Source organism: Fundulus heteroclitus, chromosome 3, assembly GCF_011125445.2.
Source record: "Fundulus heteroclitus isolate FHET01 chromosome 3, MU-UCD_Fhet_4.1, whole genome shotgun sequence".
NCBI classification, from domain to species: domain Eukaryota; kingdom Metazoa; phylum Chordata; class Actinopteri; order Cyprinodontiformes; family Fundulidae; genus Fundulus; species Fundulus heteroclitus.
Genome location: NC_046363.1, coordinates 20255112 through 20275799, shown reverse-complemented (window position 1 = coordinate 20275799; position 20688 = coordinate 20255112). Strand labels below are relative to the sequence as shown.

Here is a 20688-nt window from a genome sequence, read left to right as displayed (position 1 = left end):
CACTTTTTTTGCATTTACTGATTGAAAACAGATAGGATTCCTGCCAGGCGCCGATCAGGGCAAATCAAGCTAATCCTGCCAAAAAGCGTAACTCCCTTTCTCTCTGGTTTCACTTTCCGATTGTCTTTACCATCTTTTATTAGCAATTAGCACGGTTATTAAATAGCGTTCTCCATGTGTATTTTGTTTATAATATAGGCATTTACCTTAATTAAGGGAGTTCTCCTAAAGGCCACCAACATTTCCAAATCCAGCATCTTCCATGACAGACAGGTCGACAGCTCCAAAGGGTGAGACAGAGAAACTTTGCCGTGCTTCATTTAGCCTTCCTGTTATCTGCCGAGTCTTGCTCTGTTGAGCTCTATTACAGCCCGAATGTACTGCAGATTTTAGATATTAGTTTCCTTTTAAAAAAAACCTATTACATCCCTGAGCTTTTTCTTTGTGTTAAACAAATCACTGATACTTGATGTACAGTAGCTAACGTTTGGTCTTTTTCTCTCAGAAACGTGGAAATTGGTGGAGCTTGGTGTGGCGCTCTCACTGATGGAAAAAAAAGTCACATTTCTGACCTGTCTGGTGGTGTGTGAACACATCCATGCAGCCAATCTCCAGACTTAACAAAAAAATCAGCTGGGCACAAAACATGATACTGTCAGAGAAATCTGCACACCCCTATAATTAGAGGTCAACCTATACATTGGCCGGCCAATATTTTCGGCCGATATTTTTTTATTTTTTTATTTTTTTCTTCTTCCAGCATTGGCCGGTACGTGCATGCGTTCACCGATCCTTTAGCATACTCAGGTTCAGATTGTTCACATTTCTTTTTATTTATTTATTTTTTGTTGTATTGCAGTTTACATATATTATTTACAGGAAGGTCAGTTGCTGCATAAAGTGCACAAACATTTAGGCGTTAAGTTTGTTTTTATCATTATATATTTAAATGTTCTTTGTTTGCTGTGCATTGTTAATATGTTTTGTTTGTTTTGTTATTAAATGTTTATTTTTTTTTCATTTGAGACTTGTGTGACATTTGTTATCATTGTGTCATTTTTATCATGTAAATGGGGGGAAAAAAAGCAATACCGGCTTCAAGAACCGACCCCAAAAAATCGGCACCACATATCGGGGATGTTTAGGCTGATGTCAAAATTATCGGTATCAGCTTTAAAAAACCTGCATCTCTACTTATAATGACACAAAAATGACACCATCATCAGCAGAAGATACCTGATGAAGATGCAGCGTTGGATTAGAGCTCAGAGAAGTTTTTGTGATTAACAGTTTTACCCTTGCCAAATAAACGTTTATGTCTGTAGAGGCAATAAACAAAAACCAAAGTTTGTGAAAGTGAAACTTATTTCAAGAATATTAATGATATAGAAAACTTTGAACCTTCTTAGTTCAGTAAAAGATCCACACTAAAGAATGACGCTTTCGTTTATCAGAAAAGGACTGTATTTTTTAGTTTCTGATTGGTCAGTGCAGTTCCGACGGAAAATTGACCAGTTTCTGGTTACCTATTTGAGATCATAGGTTTGCTGTTTTTTTTTTCAAAGCCATCCACATATGCTCCAGTCGATTCTCCTGTGCATTATGCTCACGTGCTTTTTCGATCTTCCACCTCCTCTCAGTCTTGCACTCAGGCTTTTTCAATGTCAGAAAGTGCTGAAATTATCCGCCCTGAATCAGCTTCATATTCAATAACGTCCCCTGCTGTGTTGGCGTTAACTCTTTTCTCCTCTCTTCCCCTCCGCTCTTCCAGGCTCTTGCCATGGCCGAAGTGAACGGGCCGGGCCCCCAGCTGGCAGAGCCACAGATCGCCATGTTCTGCGGCCGACAGCTCCTGCACATGAACATACAGACCGGCCAGTGGGAGCCAGACCCTCAGGGCCGTCAGGGCTGCTTCAAAGAGCCCAACGAAATCCTGTCTTACTGTCAGGAGGTAGGGATCTGAACTCAGAAGATTAAAAAAAAAAAAGCATTATTATAAAATCACACAGCTGGTTACATTTGTTCTGTTTTGGTTTGTCTAAAACCTCCCCCATAAAATCTATATATTAAACATATATAGTGAAGAGATGGCAGTGTGCTGAAATATTTCAATATTTCATTTGTGCCACCATCCTCCTTTCCTCCTCTTGTTACCTATAACTATATGTGTGTTGTAATTGGCACACATGATCCTGAAACACTCCTCCTCTAAGCATGTCGATTTGAAGTGCTGTAGCAAAGGCACCCAGACGCCACCTGGAGGCCAAAACAGGCGTATCCGCTGCAGATGGCATCCATATAGCTGAAAGGCCTCTAATGGGATTATCTGACACATAATGCATCTGCAGTGCCTTTTACACGAAGCTTTGCTTTTATCCTTTGCATTCAAGCAGATAGCATTTAAGCCTGCATCTAGACCGAGCTATTTACATAGCTGCTGCTATTAAACCCCAACGTGAGAGCTACGTTTTAAGTGAAAAACACATTAAATTGAAAGTGCTGAAATGTTTATCGTGATATATACCTCTAGTCAGGTGTTTCTAATGTATTTGAAACAAAGAGCTATCATGTAATTATAAAACCCGCTGGATGAATGTTTCCCCTGTCAGTTTTCTCCCTTCTCTTCCTCCTCCTCTCTGATCCCAGAACTTATCTTCCACCCCTTACTTTAAAAAGGTTTCCGTGTCTGAATCCCCTTCCGTTCTGTCCGCCTACCAATCTGTTTCTGTGTCTTTGGCGTCTCTGCATGCACATGTACCGTCCAGATGTACCCAGCGCTTCCAATCTCTCACATAGAGGAGTCTAAAAGACCCGTCACCATCACCGCCTGGTGTAAGAGAGGATTGGGCCACTGTCAGACGCACCCCTTCATCGTCCTGCCCTACCGCTGTCTGGGTAAGAAAGGATCATCTCAAGGGCATGAAATTCAACACACGCTAAATTAGGGCTGAACGATTTTGGAAAATAATCTAATTGCGATTTTTTTTCTTAATATTGTGATTTAAATGCGATTTTTTTTCTTCCAGTTTAATTTATCATGTCTTTTTAAACATATACAAACAATAAATCAACTTGTTTCCTCGCTGTGCAGATTAGTTGCTAAAAGACCCAAAGCATCTAAACTCGGTGCAGAAATTATTGCGTTCTGCCTACGATATGTTTCAACCAAAATTGCAATTTTGACTTTTCTCTGCACTAACCACAAGCAACAAAAATGGCTTCTAAATAAGGATGTTTGTAAACAAGGACTATTTTAAACAAGAATTTTTAATGTTTCTATTAATCAGAATATTATTCAAGAGAACAGCTTTTAGTTCATTTGGGCATCAATCCTTGTTGAACATAAAGTGCAACCAACAAGCAAGTCTATGTATTAAACCGATTGACCTGTACTTAATGCTAAAAGTATGGAATTTCATTTCATCGTTTCCGAATAATTTAGAGAACAGAAAGAGGCCTAGGGTGAAAGAAGTTTTCACTGGGCTGTGTGGAGCAAAACGATCCAGTAACACCCGTCTCCCACGTGCTGCTGAGCACTGCCTAGTCTGCTGGCTAAATGAAGGCTTCTACAGTTTTCCCTGGCTTGTAGTAATTAAGAAAATTTAAATAACTGTTGCTTTTTTGTGTTAGATAAAAGGAATTAAGTTACTTTATATTATTATTTTTTAATATCTGTGTAAATAACATAAAACTGTGAAACTATAAATCTGTGGTATTTTTTCTCAATTCAATCAAATTATATTTATATAGCGCCTATTCATGAAACATGTCATCTCAAGGCACTTTTTCAAATTCAATCATATTATACAGATTGAGTCAGATTATACAGATTGGTCAAAAAATTTCCTATATAAGGAAACCAGTTGATTGCATCAAAGTCTTGACAAGCAGCAGTCACTCCTCCTGAAGAAGCCTAGAGCTACAGGGACAGTCATCTGCGTTGTCCATGTCTTTGCAGCAATCCCTCATACCAAGCAAGCATGACGCGACAGTGGAAAGAAAAACCACCCATTAGCGGGAAGGAAAAACCTCCAGCAGAACCGGGCTCAGTATGAACGGTCATCTGCCTCGACCGACTGGGGATTAGAGAAGAGTTATACCGTGAAAAGCTGACACCTGCCCATTCCCTGTCCAAAAAACTTTTAGACTTCAAAAGTTTAAGTTAATGATAGGCTTCAAGACATTGTTCTGTGTGCAATTAATCTACAAAATGTGTTTCGCTCCACTCTGATTACTGACTTACTGAAACAAATTAACTTGTCAATAACATTCTAATTTGCTGATTACAACTGCAACGTTGTTGAGCTTCACTAGAAGTATTGGTCAAAATCAGGGTGCTTTTTTTAGATGTCTTATCCACTAAAAGCCACTAGGGGGCCAGATAGGCCAACAATGGTTAGAACAAAGGACTGGGAGTTGTGTGCTCAGCAGCACTTTTGATTTCTACATGGGCTGTTGAGCTGGTTTCTTTTTTGGCAAACCTTAAGCAGCATGTAAAATGTGAAATTATTATTTAATCAATTCTATTTACTGTATAACATAGCACAAAATGACCCGCATTTATGTTCCCTTTGACATTCTCTTTGGCTAAACACACCAAATTGGTCTTTCAATTTGCTACTTTATTCTAGTTTCGAGTTCACGTTTTTTTTTTTTTTTTCTGCTGCAGAAGGCGAGTATGTGAGCGAGGCTCTGCTGGTGCCCGACAGATGCCGCTTTCTCCACCAGGAGCAGATGAACATCTGCGAGAGTTACGTCTACTGGCACAACATTGCAAAAGAGGTGAGAACAAGTTCGGCTTTAGTCAAGATCGGGGCAATTACGGTTGAAGGGGAAACTTTTAGAACCAGTGAGGTGATTCTTTTTGTGGCTGGGTGTGTTTAATAAAGCTGACCCGGTGAAGATCTGAAACCTTAAACGCTCCCGAGGGCGGTGCTGCAGAGCATAAAGTTGGCAGCTTTTAATTAACTCTCCCTTGCATCACATTCCTTTATTCATGTTTCATTCGCCAACATTAATTAGCTCTTGCAGAAGCTTGGAAAAGTACTCATACACTTTGAACTTCTTTTTCCCCATTTTGCCATGTTATGACAAACGTCTACATATTTTATTTTGGTTTTGTAAATCGGAAGGAAAAGGACATCTGGTTTGCTCAAGATTTGACAAACGGAAACCTAAACTGTGGTGTGTGTTTGGATTCTGTCCCCCCCGCATCAAACGTCAGCTTTAATTCAAGCTACGAGTCTATTGGGGTTTGTCTCTACCAGCTTTGCACATCTAGAGAATAAAACTTTTACCCAGTCTTTTCAAAAAAGCTCAGGCTCAATTAGTATGGATGGAGAACATCGGTGAACATCATCTTTCAAGTCTCCCCAGGGATTTTCCATTTGATTTAGTTCTTGTCTTTGACCGGGCAATTCTTGCACATGAATACGCTTTCATCTAAATCCCCCCATCGAAGTATTACAGTGTTTTTAGGCTCCTCCACCTGAATATCAAGTGTTTTGCAGACTTTTTTTTGTTCACGATTCTGCTGTATTTATCGCAATCTGGTTTCCCATCGGCTTTGAACGCCTTCCCTTTCTGTACTGCAGATAAATATTCCCACAGCACCTCTCTGCCACTGCCATGCTTCACGGTTGCGATGGCGTGTGTTCAGGTTGATGTACAGTATTAGGGTTTCCTTCACATAAAACATTTGACTCGCAAGCCTTTTTAGTCTGAAGAGATTACCTTCTTCCACATATTTTTGTGTCCCATATCAGGCTTGTGGGAACTTGCAAACTTTACATGGCTTTCTTTTAACAAAAGCTTTCCTCTTGCCACTCATCCTTAACGGCTAAATGTGTAGATTGCACATCTGAAAGTTTTCCTGTAAATAGATACCCCCCCCCCCCACCTGAGCTGTGGAGATCCACAGCTCTTCGAGAGTTACAGTGGCTCTCTTCTGGGATCAATGTTCTCCTCGCCCATTTGTACGTCCTGGTAGGTTTGCAGTTGTGCCGAACTCTCTCCTGTTTGGCATGGAGGATTAAACAGCAATTCATGAGATGGCTAAACTTATAACCTAAACTTACTTAAAACGTCTTCACATCCCCAAATCCTAATGCACTTGTCTCGCTAATGTTCTTTAACAAACATCATAATCTTAAACAGTTGGATTTATGCTGAGATTAAATTACTATAATAGTTATTCATCAGGTCATTTCTGTAGACACTTGGTTGCACTGGATTTTATTTAGGGATATCAGAATGAAAGGGGAAGCCAAAAAATGTATGCTACACTTTACTGATCATCATATGTGCAAAAAAATAATAAAAAAATTAAAAAGTAGTTGCCTTTCACTTTACAATCATTTGCTACATTGTGTTGGCGCCTCACATAAAATCCCAATCCCAAAAATCCCAATCTTCTTCAAAGAACTGTACATATTTGTTAGTAGCTCATCGCACCTTTTACTTTTTTTTTTTACCAAGGAGTGCTTGGACATAATGAGCAGCCCATAAATAACATCTTAAATGTCCCTGTGCTCATGTCAGGAGTGCACCGCAGAGAACCTGGAGCTCCACAGCTACGGGATGCTGCTGCCATGCGGGGATCACTTCCGAGGCGTTGAGTACGTCTGCTGCCCGGGCAGGAGCAGCTCGACTGGGAAAGAAGAGACAGAAGAAAAGGACATCCCACAGACGCTCGCGTCCCAGGCTGCTGTAAAGCTCAGCTCTGTGTAAGATGACTCCGCGCAGTCGTTTTAAGGTTTCGGGTACGAGCCCCGATCAGAGTGACTGAGTGAATGAACTGTGTTCCGCAGCACCAAGGCGACGGCCCCGACGCCAAGCCCCTCTCCGGACACGGACATGGAAGAGGTCGACATGGAGGAGGAGGAGGATGAAGTGGTGGAGGAAGATGAGGAGGAGGAAGAGGACAACTTTGATGAGGACGAAGCAGAAGAAGAGGAAGAAGAAGAAGAAGAAGAGGAGACAACACCTGCGAAGGACCGCGAGGAGTACGAATACAATTTTGAGTTAGGTTCTGACCAGACACCTGACTACTTGGACTCCTTTTACTACGACAAAGGCCACAAACCCACCACCTCGGCATCTCTGGTCAAGGGAGAAAGCTGTGAGTGATTAGTTCAACCTTCTTTTGTATCTGAAACATGTGCAGTAGCACGAGCAGTAGCTGTGAAAAACAGTGTAAAAATAGCGCTCCGCGCAGCTACTACTGCATGCATCATCCCTGCCGTTATAGTTCCGAAACGTACCACCTCAGTCGACTGCATATGTTGCGCGCACGGTTGCATGCTACATGTGCATGTGTGTATATTTGGAGCTCGGTTTCCTTCCAGTTCAGCTTCCCATCAGTGTGTTTTTACCTCCTATACCTCAACAAATGTTAATGTGAAAGTGTTTCACTCTAATCTGGTGCATAACATACATTTACGACCGCAGCAAGGCCACAGCCAAGTTCATGCTTGTGCGTGCACAGTAAATACAGAAGTTAACCACGGCACATGAAGGATCCAATCAGAGCATGTTCAGGATGGTAAATCGGTATATTAAATCATGCTGGCTGCTCTGCCAACGCTGAGAATAACGAGTGAAAGAGCCAGAGGTGGATGGGTATATTATTGAGTTATGCTAAGGTGATAGATGCTTATTTTTGCTGAGATCTGAATTTAATCTAGGAGTGAAAGCAAAAGCCCAGAGACAACATTACCACCATGCTTTGGCCTTATTCATGAAATATCATTTTAGAAATGGAAAGAATTAAAGCCTTTCATTGCATATCAAAACTAGGTTAGAGGAAACCATATTTCATTGCTTTCCCCTTTAGCAAGCTGCACTTTTGTAGATCTAAACTCCAGAGACCAAAGAATGATGGTGCCGAGCCGCTGGACTGCGTAATGAATGTGTGTCTGCTGTCCATTTAATCATGGGGTAATCGCTGTCTTGCTCATGCAGCCACTAACAATCTGTTTCCTGTTATCCCCGCCCAGTTACCACAACTCGGCCCACTGATGGGGTTGACGTTTACTTTGAGAAGCCTGTGGATGACACGGAGCACGCTAACTTCCTGCGCGCCAAAACGGACCTGGAGGAGCGCCGGATGAAGCGCATCAATGAGGTGAATTTTTTTTTATTTATTTTTTTTTGTTTTGACAGATGACTGTCATTGTTTCCTAATAAATTAACAAAGAAACGTTAACTTGCATTTGCAAATCTTTCTAGAAGTGTGTATACCCATTGAACAGTTACAAACGCAGCCTTTTCTATATTTTAATGAGACTTTATGCAGTAGACCAATGGAAATTAGCCTATAATTTTGACCTGGAAGAAAAATGATCAAATTATTTTACAATTAAAAAAATATTAAAAACATAGAGTGCATTTGTACTCGGGCCCCTTTCACAAGGAGGGCCTTTTGACCCACGTTATCAGTGGCAGAGACCGCATGTGACAGCGCTCTTGGCTATACAACTATTAGGGGTGTGCTCTACATATCTGGCCTTTCTGTGTGGCTAGAAGAAAACCACAGTTCATAGTTTGCCACAAGCTGTATGTGGGACACAGCAAACACATGGAAGATGACAGTCGGGGCAGGTGAGACCAGACTTGAACTGTTCGGCCCTACACACAAACCACTATAAAGAGCCATGTGTGTGGTGGAAAACAAACGCTCCACATGACCCCGAAAAAACATCCTCCCCATAGTCAGACACGTTGGTGGCAGCATCATGCTGTGGGTCTATTTTTTTTTTCCACACTCAGGAGTAGGGAAGCTGTTTAGAGTTGGTGAGAAGAATGGATGGAGCGCAATACAGGACGATCCTGGATGAAAACCGATTTGATTCATTTTCCAGCAGGACAGCAACCTTAGACATACAGCAAATAATCAAAGCACGCCTTAGAATGGTGCAGCCAGAGACCAGACTTAACACCTACTGAGAATCTGTGGCATGGTTGAAAACTGATGCTTCAAGACGCTCTAAGTTATGTCTGACCAAGGTGCTCTGAAAATTAGGGCAAAAGTGTGAGCGTGTGTACACGTACAAAGCTCCTAAAGATGCACCAATGAAGACTAGCAGTAGTGTACTTTCCACTTTACAATACTACACGACTGTCAGCTTCTCACTTTACCCCCCCCCCCCCCCCCGCAAAAAAAAACAAAACATAACACTTCAGTCTGAGTTTCTAATGGGACAAAGGTAATGTCAATAGTTCATTGCTCATCTACACGTTTGAAACTCAGCCACTGTAGGGAAACCAAAGGTACCAAATAGAAGATACATTTTATATCATGATGTGTGCTGTTTATAAATTTTGTAAACAAGGTAGTTGTCATGCGTATTTTTACTCTTCTCTTGAACAAAAAGTCTGAAATATTTTGTGTAAACTTTATTGAGTTAACATGAATAGCATGTCCTATAGTACATTATACGAACACTTCCGTATTTAGCTGGCACGTTCAGGTCAGAGATTGTTAACTGCACAGTGATGAAGGGAATTTGTGTGGTTCCATCTGTCAGATCATGAAGGAGTGGGCGGAGGCCGACAACCAGTCCAAGAACCTGCCAAAGACAGAGCGACAGGCCTTGAACGAGGTAGACAGAAATATGTAGAAATTCCTCTGAGCTTCATTCTGAACGTTTCCCTGAGCAGAGCTTATATTCAACTTGTTCGTCCATTCATCAGCTTCTCCTACTTCTTCTCCCTCCCAGCACTTCCAGTCTGTCCTGCAGACATTGGAGGAACAGGTCGCCGGGGAGAGGCAGAGGCTGGTGGAGACTCATCTCGCCAGAGTCGAAGCCATTCTGAATAACAACCGCCGCCTAGCCTTGGAAAACTACCTGACGGCTGTGCAATCTGATCCCCCTCAGGTAAATCCATCCCGGTGTGCACACGAGTGCAGAAAATTGCGATTTATGAAAAGCGAGCCCTGGAAATATTCCTCAGCAGGTTTTAGATTTCATATTTCTGGCAGTGAAATGGATGGGTTTCTCTATGTCGCAGTGCTGTGTTTTTCCTATCTGCTTCCTCTCTCTCCCTCTCCAACTTCCAGCCTGAGCGTGTGCTGCAGGCACTGAAGCGGTACATGGCCGCAGAGCAGAAGGACCGCAGACACACTCTGAGGCACTACCAGCATATCGTGGCTGTCGACCCACAGAAAGCTGAGCAGATGAAATTCCAGGTGGGAGCTTCCAGGGTGCGGGGTGGCTTTCTGCTGACGGAGAAACTCAGAGAACAGTGTGTGCTAAAGGGGTTTGCGTTCTTGACACAGAAACTAATAATTTCAGAATGTCTCTCTAATCTATCAAAGTTAGTGCATTGTTTGATGGCTTTACATGCGTTTTAGCGCAGATAGTTGGCCCAATTTATGATCCAGCTTTTTCTTTTCTTTATAAACATCTTTTATTTTTTCCTTTTGCAGGTGTACACACATCTCCATGTTATTGAGGAGAGGATGAACCAGAGTCTTGCTTTGCTTTACAAGGATCCAACACTAGCTGAGGAGCTACACAGCGACATTCGTAAGACAAACTACTGTTTTGTTTTGTTTTTTCTTGTTAGGAAAAGGTTACAGTTAGATAATGTTACATTCACTCATAAGGAGAATGAAAAGTTCAAGGATCATAGCGCAAGTTCCAGAGTTGTTTGCACAAGATTGCCCCCTCTGGCGGCAAGTGGAAATGACAGCAGTGTTGTGCACGCGCGTGAGAGAAGAGGAAAAGCATCTGCTGCTGCGACTGCACCGGTCTTTTGTTTAGAGGTGTGATATAGTCTGAGGTAAGAAAGTTATAAATATTGAAGTTAGCCCGTGTTCTCTCACCAATGCATTGATTACGGTGAAAAACTCAGCAAAGTAGCCAGCTGAATGAGAGCGAGCAGCACGTTCACATCCCTGCGCTTGCCCTGATGATTCGGCCCAAATAACTTGAGACAGTCATGAACTGACTAATCCAGCCTGTAGAGGAAACTGTGGCGAATAGGGGGGAACTCATTTTACATGTCAGGCTGTTATAAGGATATGTATGCGAAAGAAAATAAACAATATTTAACTTCAAAACTTGCGCCATCCACCTATAAATCAATTGTAGATTTTTTTTTAAATTTATTTCAAGGTTTTTTAATTGAATGATGTAAAATGATTAAATAGCCAACGACAATAATTTTTCAAAACAATCCTGCATTTGGGTGCTTAAATTGGGGTTTCTTGTGAATTTAGTGTTATCCAAGAAGCGCCACAAAACAGCTATGCCCCCTCTTATGCCCGAGCCCAGCATGGATGATGTTTATAGATTCATATTTTTTGGTTGGCTGTTTATCTGATCCAAAGTCAGATCAAATTGTGGCTTTCATGCCTGCTCTGTGTGCTCTCATGTCTATCAAGCTGGCCCTGGATCTGTGCCACATATTTCATAGAAAAAAAGCATTCTCACGGCTGTGTGGCTCCTTTATCATGCAATTTGATTGGCCGGATTACAAACTGTGCGTTACTCGGTCTGCTGGCCAAGGCACAAGCTACGAGCCACTGGGAAGAGTGAACAAAATGGGCCACTTTATTATACCTACTGCTCCACCATAACCTCACAATGAGTCAAAAGAAAAAGAAGGCTGAAAAAAATATTATTTGCGCACACATTCACCGTAACTACGCAACTACACGCAGTCGTGCACAGGAAGGGATGGACTGGCAGTCCAAGGCTGTCAGTCTGCCTCGTTCATTACCCGAACTGGGCTACAATAAGGGGACACAGCGCATTTCAGAGCTGCTGCGGTGCCAAGAGGGGGGCCTGGTGAGTGTGTGCATACAGAAGGTGGCATAACGTGGGCTGAAGTTAGCAGTAAAACCTAAATGCTGACCCAGAATCAACCAATTCTAAGTTACAGCTAATCACTTTTCCATTAAAAAAATTCCATTATCGTTACATAATGACAATAAAAACACTTGATTCTGATATTCACCCAGCAAGAAATGAGGTGGAGGTTTACTCTAATGAGCATCAGCAGGGTTCTCTGAGAAACAGAGTAGAGAGACTTTCACCTGATATGCAGGACAATTTACTCCAAGACATTGGAGAGGCTCAACTGTGTACAGAGACATTGCATTGTCTCTGTACTGAATTGTGCTATATAAATAAATTTGCCTTGCCTTGCCTTGTGTCTTGCTTGCAACGTGGTGTAAGCAAAGCCTTTTAAGCTCAAACAAAAGCAACTCTATTACCTTTTTTCAAGTAAACCACTTCATTTGCTGCAGATCTGTGGTAAACTGACAGCACAACCACACAGCCATTCTGCTGACGTTTCTTTACTCATAGCTCAAAGCACATTTATACCCACACAGACTACGTAGATCTTGTTTTTTTTTAACAAATGCCACACAGATACACTGAACCTGGTAAGAAAACAACCCGGTTCAACCATACAAGCTACACCTCCGCACTAAAAGGACAAACGTTCAGTTAAAACCGAAACCATCTTTCAATTTTAATGAATTTGTTATTTATCCCTCCATGTGTTCCCAAAGTGTCATTCTGAGCGCTGCCTGTGTTTTAGTGGTTTTTCCAACTTTTGTCAGGCAGCTCCACGCAGCTTTCTCCTGCCACAGCAGGACTTCCCAAGCCAAAGCCTGAGCCTGTGAGCCTGTTGTTAACTCAAAAAAGGCTTGTCAGTCCAGGACTGAAAGATCATTTTTATGACTTAAAACCTTTCAGCAACACATATTTTTCAACGATTTAATCACTATGAAAAGCAGAAAAAGGATAATATTTCATGGTGGCATTTTTTTAAATCCCACCATGTCTATTACTTGCACCAGCTCCATCTCCTATGAGAATCATCAACAGGCTAGCTAGAATACCTTGGTCTGACAAAGAAAACAACCAAAAATCAGAATATGGTTGGCTGATTAGAATTCCCTCTGGGTTCCTCCCACACTCCCTAAACATGACTGTAAGCTTGACTGGTCTCTCCAAAGTGTCCTTAGGTATGAGTGAGTGGCCCCATGGTTGTACTTCCTGGATGTAAAGATTAAATACAAAAAAAATAAAAAAATCTTTGTGTTGTCCTGTGTTGGACTGGTGACTTGTCCAGGGCCCACCCCGCCTCCCAAGCAATGGTTAATTTAGATGTTAATTTAGGCATCAGCCATAGAAGTAAGCCAGGAGCTTGCTGATGGCCAAGGTGGATATTTGATCAAATATTATTGGGCATGTATGCATATATTTGAGCTTGAATGTTAAATTGTAACCCGGTATGAATAAATTTGAACGTATGTAGTTTGTTCTAATGCGTTACTAAAAGCTCACAATGAATATGCCATTTGTTCATATGTTAAGCATATGCAAAATTTTCGCTAGAACTGTTTGTTAGCATTGATAACTTGTGGGGGGGTTTTGTGCATCCCTTCAGAGGAGCTTGTTAAGGCAGAGCGAGGTGACATCAGCGAGCTCATGACCACTTCCTTCTCTGAGACTCGCACCACTGAAGAGCTCGTACCGGCTGAGAGTGAGGAAGAGAAGGATGATGAAGAGGAGGAGGAGAGGGCCTTCCAAAACCGCCCTTATCCTCCTCGCATCGGTACTTACTCATTTATCACTGTTGCTAACACCCACACGTCTAACGTCCTCTAGTTTTTCCCTCATTTTGTAAGGAAGTGTAAAATGATGATCTGCTTCTCGCCCATTACTCGGGTTAATGATGCTTTTTTTCCCCTTCTTGTCGGTTTCTCCCAGATCTACAGTCTAATAAGAAAGGTGAGCTGCAGTTCAGCATCATTCAACCACAGAATTGTGCACTTTGCAGTAATGACTGAAATTTGCATATATTAACATATTTTCATAGCTTGCTATGCTAATGTTATTATATCTCTTCTTCTTATGTACAGAGGATGAGTTTGACTATACCACATTTGAGATAGGCCCTACGTATGACTATGAGGACAAGGTAAGCTGAGAATTATTTTAGTCTACCTATTTGTCTTTAGGTAGGCATGTGACGTTTGTCCAATCTCAGTGTATTTGACAGAAAGGGATATGAGAACATATCCACTCAAAACATTTTTAGTTCAAACATTTTTGCAGAGCATTTCAGTCGGTGAGAACATCATCAAAACCTAGATTCAGTAATAAAAATTTTAGGTCGACTTATTATATACACAGTGATACATTCCAAGCTTTTATTTATGTGACCTTAGATGAATATAGCTAAAAGACTTTATTATGATTTGTAAGACTAGTAAAAAAGGTAGACTGGCTGACAGCTCCACTGGCCTTTCGTTACTTGCTAGCCTCTAGCCGCAGTCCCGTGCCTTGAATCTCCTCCACACTCTTGAATAGACTTTGCTTCAAATTCCCTCAAGGCTGTCCTTATACCTACTTCATGGAAACTGCTTCTTTTTTGACTACCCTTTTCCTTCTACTAAACTATCCAGTATCAGTCTTGGATAAAAGAGAGAGGTTCAGTTGTTATTAGTATCACCCTGTGGCCAAATCTCAGCCTGGGGAGTTTGACGTTTACTTGCTTGGATTGGCTCTGGGTACTCCTGTTTCTGTTTTTTGGGTCTTATGCAGCATTGGAAATGATCATCACAACATCAGTATACCCAGTATCATAATTGCAAACAACTGCTTAGACACAATATTTGGTGGGATGCTATATATTTCAAAGTGGTATGCACTCACAATCTGCATAGCTTTATTATTTCTGTCTAGTTGGATGGACTCTGACTGGCCTTAATGCCTGCACTGGGTGTATATTTTTAGTAGCCAAGATGCTAATGCTCAAGGTGAGAGGTGGGGACATTTTATAGTTGTAAAGAAAGAAAAGAGTGTGAGTAAATCATATTTAGCGTGTCCATTGCAACTTTTTGCAGTAGTATCACAATTACATATCTTTCTGATGTTCTGATACTGGTCTTACATAATACACTTATTTTCTTATAAACTGAATTAGCTATAAACCATGAGCATCAAAATTAACAGAAATATACCACAGAGTTCAAGGAATCTGCATGTGTTTCAGTTTTTGAATTGAATTATTGAAGTAAATTAACTTTTAGATTACATTCTTATTTGCTGAAATACACCTGTCTAGCTTTCTTACTTTTATATAATATGTATTCCTACAGATTAACATCTCTGCTGAGCTGAAACAGGTGGTTAAGCCCAATGAAATTGCAAGAGATGAACTGGTAAGAGCTTATCTAGAAAAAAAATGTTTGTGTCTTTGAAATAACATACAATCAAAAGGATGTCTGTACAGGCATTATTATTTAGTTTAAAAGTCTATTCTTAAATTCCTTCCAAAGCAACCCGATGCCCTGGAGACGTTTAATCGTGGTGCCATGGTTGGCCTGCTGGTAGTGGCTGTGGCAATTGCCATGGTGATGGTTATCAGCCTGCTGTTGGTGCGCAGAAAGCCCTACGGCACAATTAGCCATGGCATTGTTGAGGTACGATCCACCCCAGACATTAAATGTATCTATTATAACATGTATCATGTTATTTTAAGGCAGTTAAAGAGTCAGCATCTTATACATGCAGTAGCTGCAGTAGATTTTCATATGTTTTTATTTATTTTTGTCTGTATTTTATCATAATAGGTTTGTATGAAATCAGCCAGTCCACGCTGAAGACTTGTTAACCATGGAACATTATTAGTAATCGGACCACCAACCAACACTTCTTCAGTGTTAAATGCGACCTCAAGCATTTTTGTTAGAAACCACTTCATGTGAAAGTAAAACATTTGAGATAAGAGTTATTTAAGCTTGTTCGAAACCAGCTCCCCTCCAGCTAGCCGTTAGCTTGACTATCCAATGAGAACTGCTTTCTGTTTATCCAAACTGAGATTGTTCAATCTATGGTCTACAAGAGGTAAATTACTGACTGGAGATAACAGCTCATACTTCAACAAAATTGTTAGTGCTACCATTATTGTGAACCATAATTATTCCTGTAAAATAAATGTAACAGATTTTTTTTTGTTAGTTTGTTATCCTTTTTAAAGTTGAGGGTTCTGGGAATTTTAGTGAGCAGTTTAGGACTTCCTGTTTGTATGGGTTAAAAATATTAAGTAACACAGAGGCCTATTGCCCATTGAATCATAATAAAACTTTAACTTAATTAGTTGATTAAATACAATTTATCCACACATGACATTTTGAATTTACATGTTCAGGTTAATTAACTGTATTGTAAATAAGATTTAGTGAGACAAAAAAATGCTTCCGTTGTGTATTAAACGTGTCTTAATTAATGCAATACGATGACTTTGCCGTTCACTATGCATGTTATTGATTGCAAAATATAATAGATATATATATATATATATATATATATATATATATATATATATATATATATATATATATATATATGTATATATATATATATATATATATATATATATATATATATATATATATATATATATATGTGTGTGTGTGTGTGTGTGTATATATATATATATATATATATATATATATATATATATACTTATACTTATTGGCAGTCCAATAAGTGCGTTATTACATTATCAACTCTAGTTGTTAGATTGTTGAAGGATTTTAGTTATGCTATACCAGTGAGATGAAAACATACAACATTATTGGCAAAAAAGTTATGAAGTCATTAGCTCAAAAACGTTACGTCATTGGCAAGTTATTATTTTATTGGCTTTGTCAAGCCTCTAACATGTTGCTGACATACAGTGTTTCCAGCCTTTATTCACTGATATTTCACCTTTTGCCATCAGTCGATGGTGTGAGCTTTCTTTGCATATTTTTCTGTGATGTTATAACTCAAGCTCCTGTTTTGTTTGGCAGCAGGTCGATCCTATGTTGACACCGGAGGAAAGGCAGCTCAACAAAATGCAAAACCATGGCTACGAGAACCCCACCTACAAGTTCTTTGAGCAGATGAACTGAAGCACTGGATGAATGCTACCAGCAAGTCATGCCTGACCACTTGTTATGTCATCGTCGTCCCCCCCTCCCCACTTGTCCTAAAAGTGGTGTCCCAGCTGCACTTCCTGTGACGGATTTATGATGTGTTGCATATTTAAATTAACTGATAAAGTACTAGGGTGCTTCCCCATAGCCAGTTAATCACATCATAATGTGATTAACCTGATATAATACAACTCTATAAAGCTCATTGTAGTCAAATATTCCTTTTGGGTAGGCAGAGCTACAACATTTCATAACTGTGGAGACCATCCACCTTATCTCCATGGCATGACTTGCCCTACTGCTCCTCAACAGAAACAGAATTTTGAATGGTGCATAATGCTTTATTATTAGTATTTATTTTTCATTAGTAGTGTTTTTTCGTTGACATTGTTACACGGTTAGATTTATCTGTGTAGGTGAGTGTGAATGGCAGCCTAGCCGATATTCAAGTTTAAAGCGTACCTGCACGAGTTACTATGACAACTGTAGGCAAAGATGTGGAAGTTTCGAATGTATGAGACAAACAGGTTTCAATTTAAATAACACAGAAAACACAAAGTAGCACAGAAACACTGTATGTGCTGGCGGTACATAAAAAATTTAGACTTATAAATAAGAATCATTTGGCAAAATATACCCGAAATATCATTTAGCCATTTTATTTTTTGTTATTGTCCGGCTTTTGAAAAGAGCTGTACTACAGAGTAATCCGAAGTCTGTTATTTTACTGAAAGCATGACAACTTTGGTGTATGATGCTGCAGTATTTATTTGTGTTGTTCCTGTCATTGCTTTTGAAGAGTCAAAAATGTTCCAAACGGACACTGTAAATAACGTAAGAAGTACCTGCTACTAGATGTAGACATTTCTCTGGTTAATTTGCATCGGTGTAATGGAAAAATAAGTTTAAAAAAAAAGGAAATAATAAACACATTGTGCTGTTATGAGAAGGAGAAACATTTTCCTAACATGGCTGATTGAAAACGGACTGTTGTAAAAACCAGCACAAGACAATGACACAGCAACTACTTTCTGAATGTATTCAAGGTAGACGTTGAGATTCCTCCCCCTCTTTTACTTTTAATGCATCACTCCCCCTGTAGTAAACGTCAGTAGGAGTAGCGCACTTCGACACATTTGAGGGGCAACTTCCCCCCAGTGCCCTCGTCATTTCTTTGTGTAACAGCCTGTTTATTTCCATGCTTGAGCAGAAAGATCATTCGAAACGAATCCTGCACAGAGCGACTAAGTGTAAACAAAAGGGCACAGCTATGGTATTGGGTCACCATATGAAGTCACAGCTAGACAAATAGACATTCTGGCATGATAGTCATACTGGTCAATTTGACCTAATAAAACTCATCAACACTGTATAATACTAGTCTTTAGAAGCTTTATCTAGGTATCCTCATAGAGGAGGATTCTTTCGAATGAATGACTCATTGTAGTGTTTCATGTTTGTGACCAACATGCTACCCTAAATAGGCGAGTCAAAAAAGGGATTGCCCCCTTTAAATTCTGACTAACTGTTTACGGCTTAGTGTGTTGGATTGATTTCCTTTAGCCTCTGAAGTTGATTATTGGTCACCTTGATTAGAAAAGGTCACACTGTGGAGTTTATCAGTCTTTAACAATATGCTTTAGCACAAATTTGACCATATTTGTTTAAGTCTGCTGGCAGTTTTGCATAAAGGTCCTCAAGAAGGTGTCTGTGTGTGTGTGCATGGGTGTGTGCGTGAGCAGGGGGGTAGTTTTCTTTTTGTTGTGTTTTCTTGGAAAAAGAAATTGCCATAATTTTGTTTGTCTCGTCAGATGGGTTAAAAAGCGGGTTGTGGTCGTGTTATGACCAGATAAGAGAAGTCACAGCCCCATGTATAAAGTGTACAGCTCCGTTAGTGAATGAAAACATTGTATGTTCACAGTTTAAGTCAGTCAATCTTGTAATGATACTACTGAAACCATAGATGAGAATAAGCTTGCCTGTGTTTCCCAAACCACCGAAGGTTTCCTACCAGCATTTAGCAAAACTCAACATGGTGTATACTCTAGTTACTCAAGTCACATTTGTACTGAAACATCTTGATTCAGATTCTAGACTTCTTCGTTGGTCCTTCCCCTTTATTCCCTGGTAAAATATAAACTATGTTATTGAGGTTTTAATGGCTGCATTATTGCCTTTTACAATGCTGTGTTTTGGATGTAACTATTCTGTATTTTTTATTTATTATGTAACAAACCGTTGGATCAAGGGTCATGCATTTCACATGGAATAACAAGAAGCATGTATAAAAAAAAAAGACAATGCTGAGGAAATGTGAATCCAAATTGACATGCAGTGGCATCAAGCACAACCAAATTGTCAGTTTTTGTAAAAGGCTGCAGGATGTAAAACTGTTGAAACTACGTAAATTTATACCCAAGGATATTGTTACTGCTGCTGAAAGAGCTGTTCTTCATTTTCATTAAGACCTTTAACCAAAGACATGCTCCATGACTTCTTGAAACAGATTTCTTTATTTGGCAAAGTGTTCCTGTGTAACTGTACTGTAAACAATCTGGCAAATGAAAACTGGTTTAGTTCATTAAAAAGTGTAATAAAAGTGAATGACCCCTTAAGAATCATTGGTGTGTCTGTGTATGTGTGTTTTCTTAGCTCACGTGCATATCCGTGGAATAACATACTAATGAAAAGTTAATTCAGTCAATTATTTTAAAATGTGAATAACAGCAAGATACAGTAATCACACATAATTAATGCATCAAACAGATACATACATTAATTACACATAAAGTGGTATATTCCAGGGGTTTATTTCAGTTAATCTAGATTATCATGGGTAATTACATCCTTTTCAATTCAGTTTTATTTATATAGTGCCAATTCACAACACATGTCATCTCAAGGCACTTTATAAAGTCAAATTCAATCAAATCATAAAAACTGGTCAATTGGTCATTTTTTTGATGTTAAGATGTCCAGAAACTCAGATTCTGTGTACCCTTCCTAAACTCCACTAATAGATTACTATAAATGAATACATCCTTGTATTGTATTGTTGTATTTAACCAGGGAGAATGTTTCGTTTTAGTATTGTAAACACTGTGCTACTTCACATGGCATACCTATTTTTCCTAGAATTTCTCACAAATTACATTTTATGTCAATTAGGTTTCAATAACATTCCAGTCATCTAAAAGCAATGCTTCATTGTACATCTAAAATTTTACTGGACTTTAAAAGAAACCAATTTTGTGTACTTCTGATGCTACTTCTCCTTGCGCAACAGCTGTGACCAAATGCATAGCAAGGGCACCTGTGTGTCATGCTGTAGTCAGGCGATATCTTATCCGGTAATCCATTGGCTCATCAAAAAAATTTCACAAGATGTGCAATGCAAGATATCATTAGAATCTGCCTTTTTAATACTGAATTCTGCTGACTTTGGAGAGTTTTCCAGCTCCTTAAAAGGAGTTGAAGATGTCTGAAGATTTGCCTAAAAAGTGTTTTTCAAAGTGAAGCAGGGGCCGCTAGTGGTTGCTATAGGGGCCTCAGAAAAATGGAGGGAAAAATCACAAAAAAAGAAAAGAAAATCTATATTTTTATCACTTCAAGCTCAATTTAATTTTATTCATATAGCGGCAATTCAAAACACATGTAATCTCAAGGCACGTTACAAAGTTAAATTCAATTAAATCATACAGGAAGATTGGTCAACAAGTTTCCTATCTAAGGAAACC

General features: G+C 39.7%; 1 protein-coding gene across 2 annotated transcripts in view; it reads left to right on the top strand.

Moving 5' to 3' along the window:
- aplp1 (amyloid beta (A4) precursor-like protein 1) overlaps nt 1-19572 on the top strand; it is a 57853-nt gene extending 38281 nt beyond the window's left edge. Inside the window, exons 2-17 of one of the 2 annotated variants that reach the window (XM_012862626.3) lie at nt 1772-1951; nt 2766-2895; nt 4670-4782; nt 6541-6725; nt 6810-7120; nt 7998-8125; nt 9528-9602; nt 9720-9878; nt 10061-10189; nt 10430-10529; nt 13411-13578; nt 13734-13754; nt 13886-13944; nt 15128-15190; nt 15308-15451; nt 16826-19572. In XM_012862626.3, coding sequence (XP_012718080.1) covers nt 1772-1951; nt 2766-2895; nt 4670-4782; nt 6541-6725; nt 6810-7120; nt 7998-8125; nt 9528-9602; nt 9720-9878; nt 10061-10189; nt 10430-10529; nt 13411-13578; nt 13734-13754; nt 13886-13944; nt 15128-15190; nt 15308-15451; nt 16826-16927 — 2067 coding nt within the window. In that variant the 3' untranslated portion in view covers nt 16928-19572. The remainder of the gene's footprint in view (nt 1-1771; nt 1952-2765; nt 2896-4669; nt 4783-6540; nt 6726-6809; nt 7121-7997; nt 8126-9527; nt 9603-9719; nt 9879-10060; nt 10190-10429; nt 10530-13410; nt 13579-13733; nt 13755-13885; nt 13945-15127; nt 15191-15307; nt 15452-16825) is intronic. The other variant, XM_012862627.3, reaches the window with a different exon arrangement.
- Nucleotides 19573-20688: the final 1116 nt, after the last annotated feature.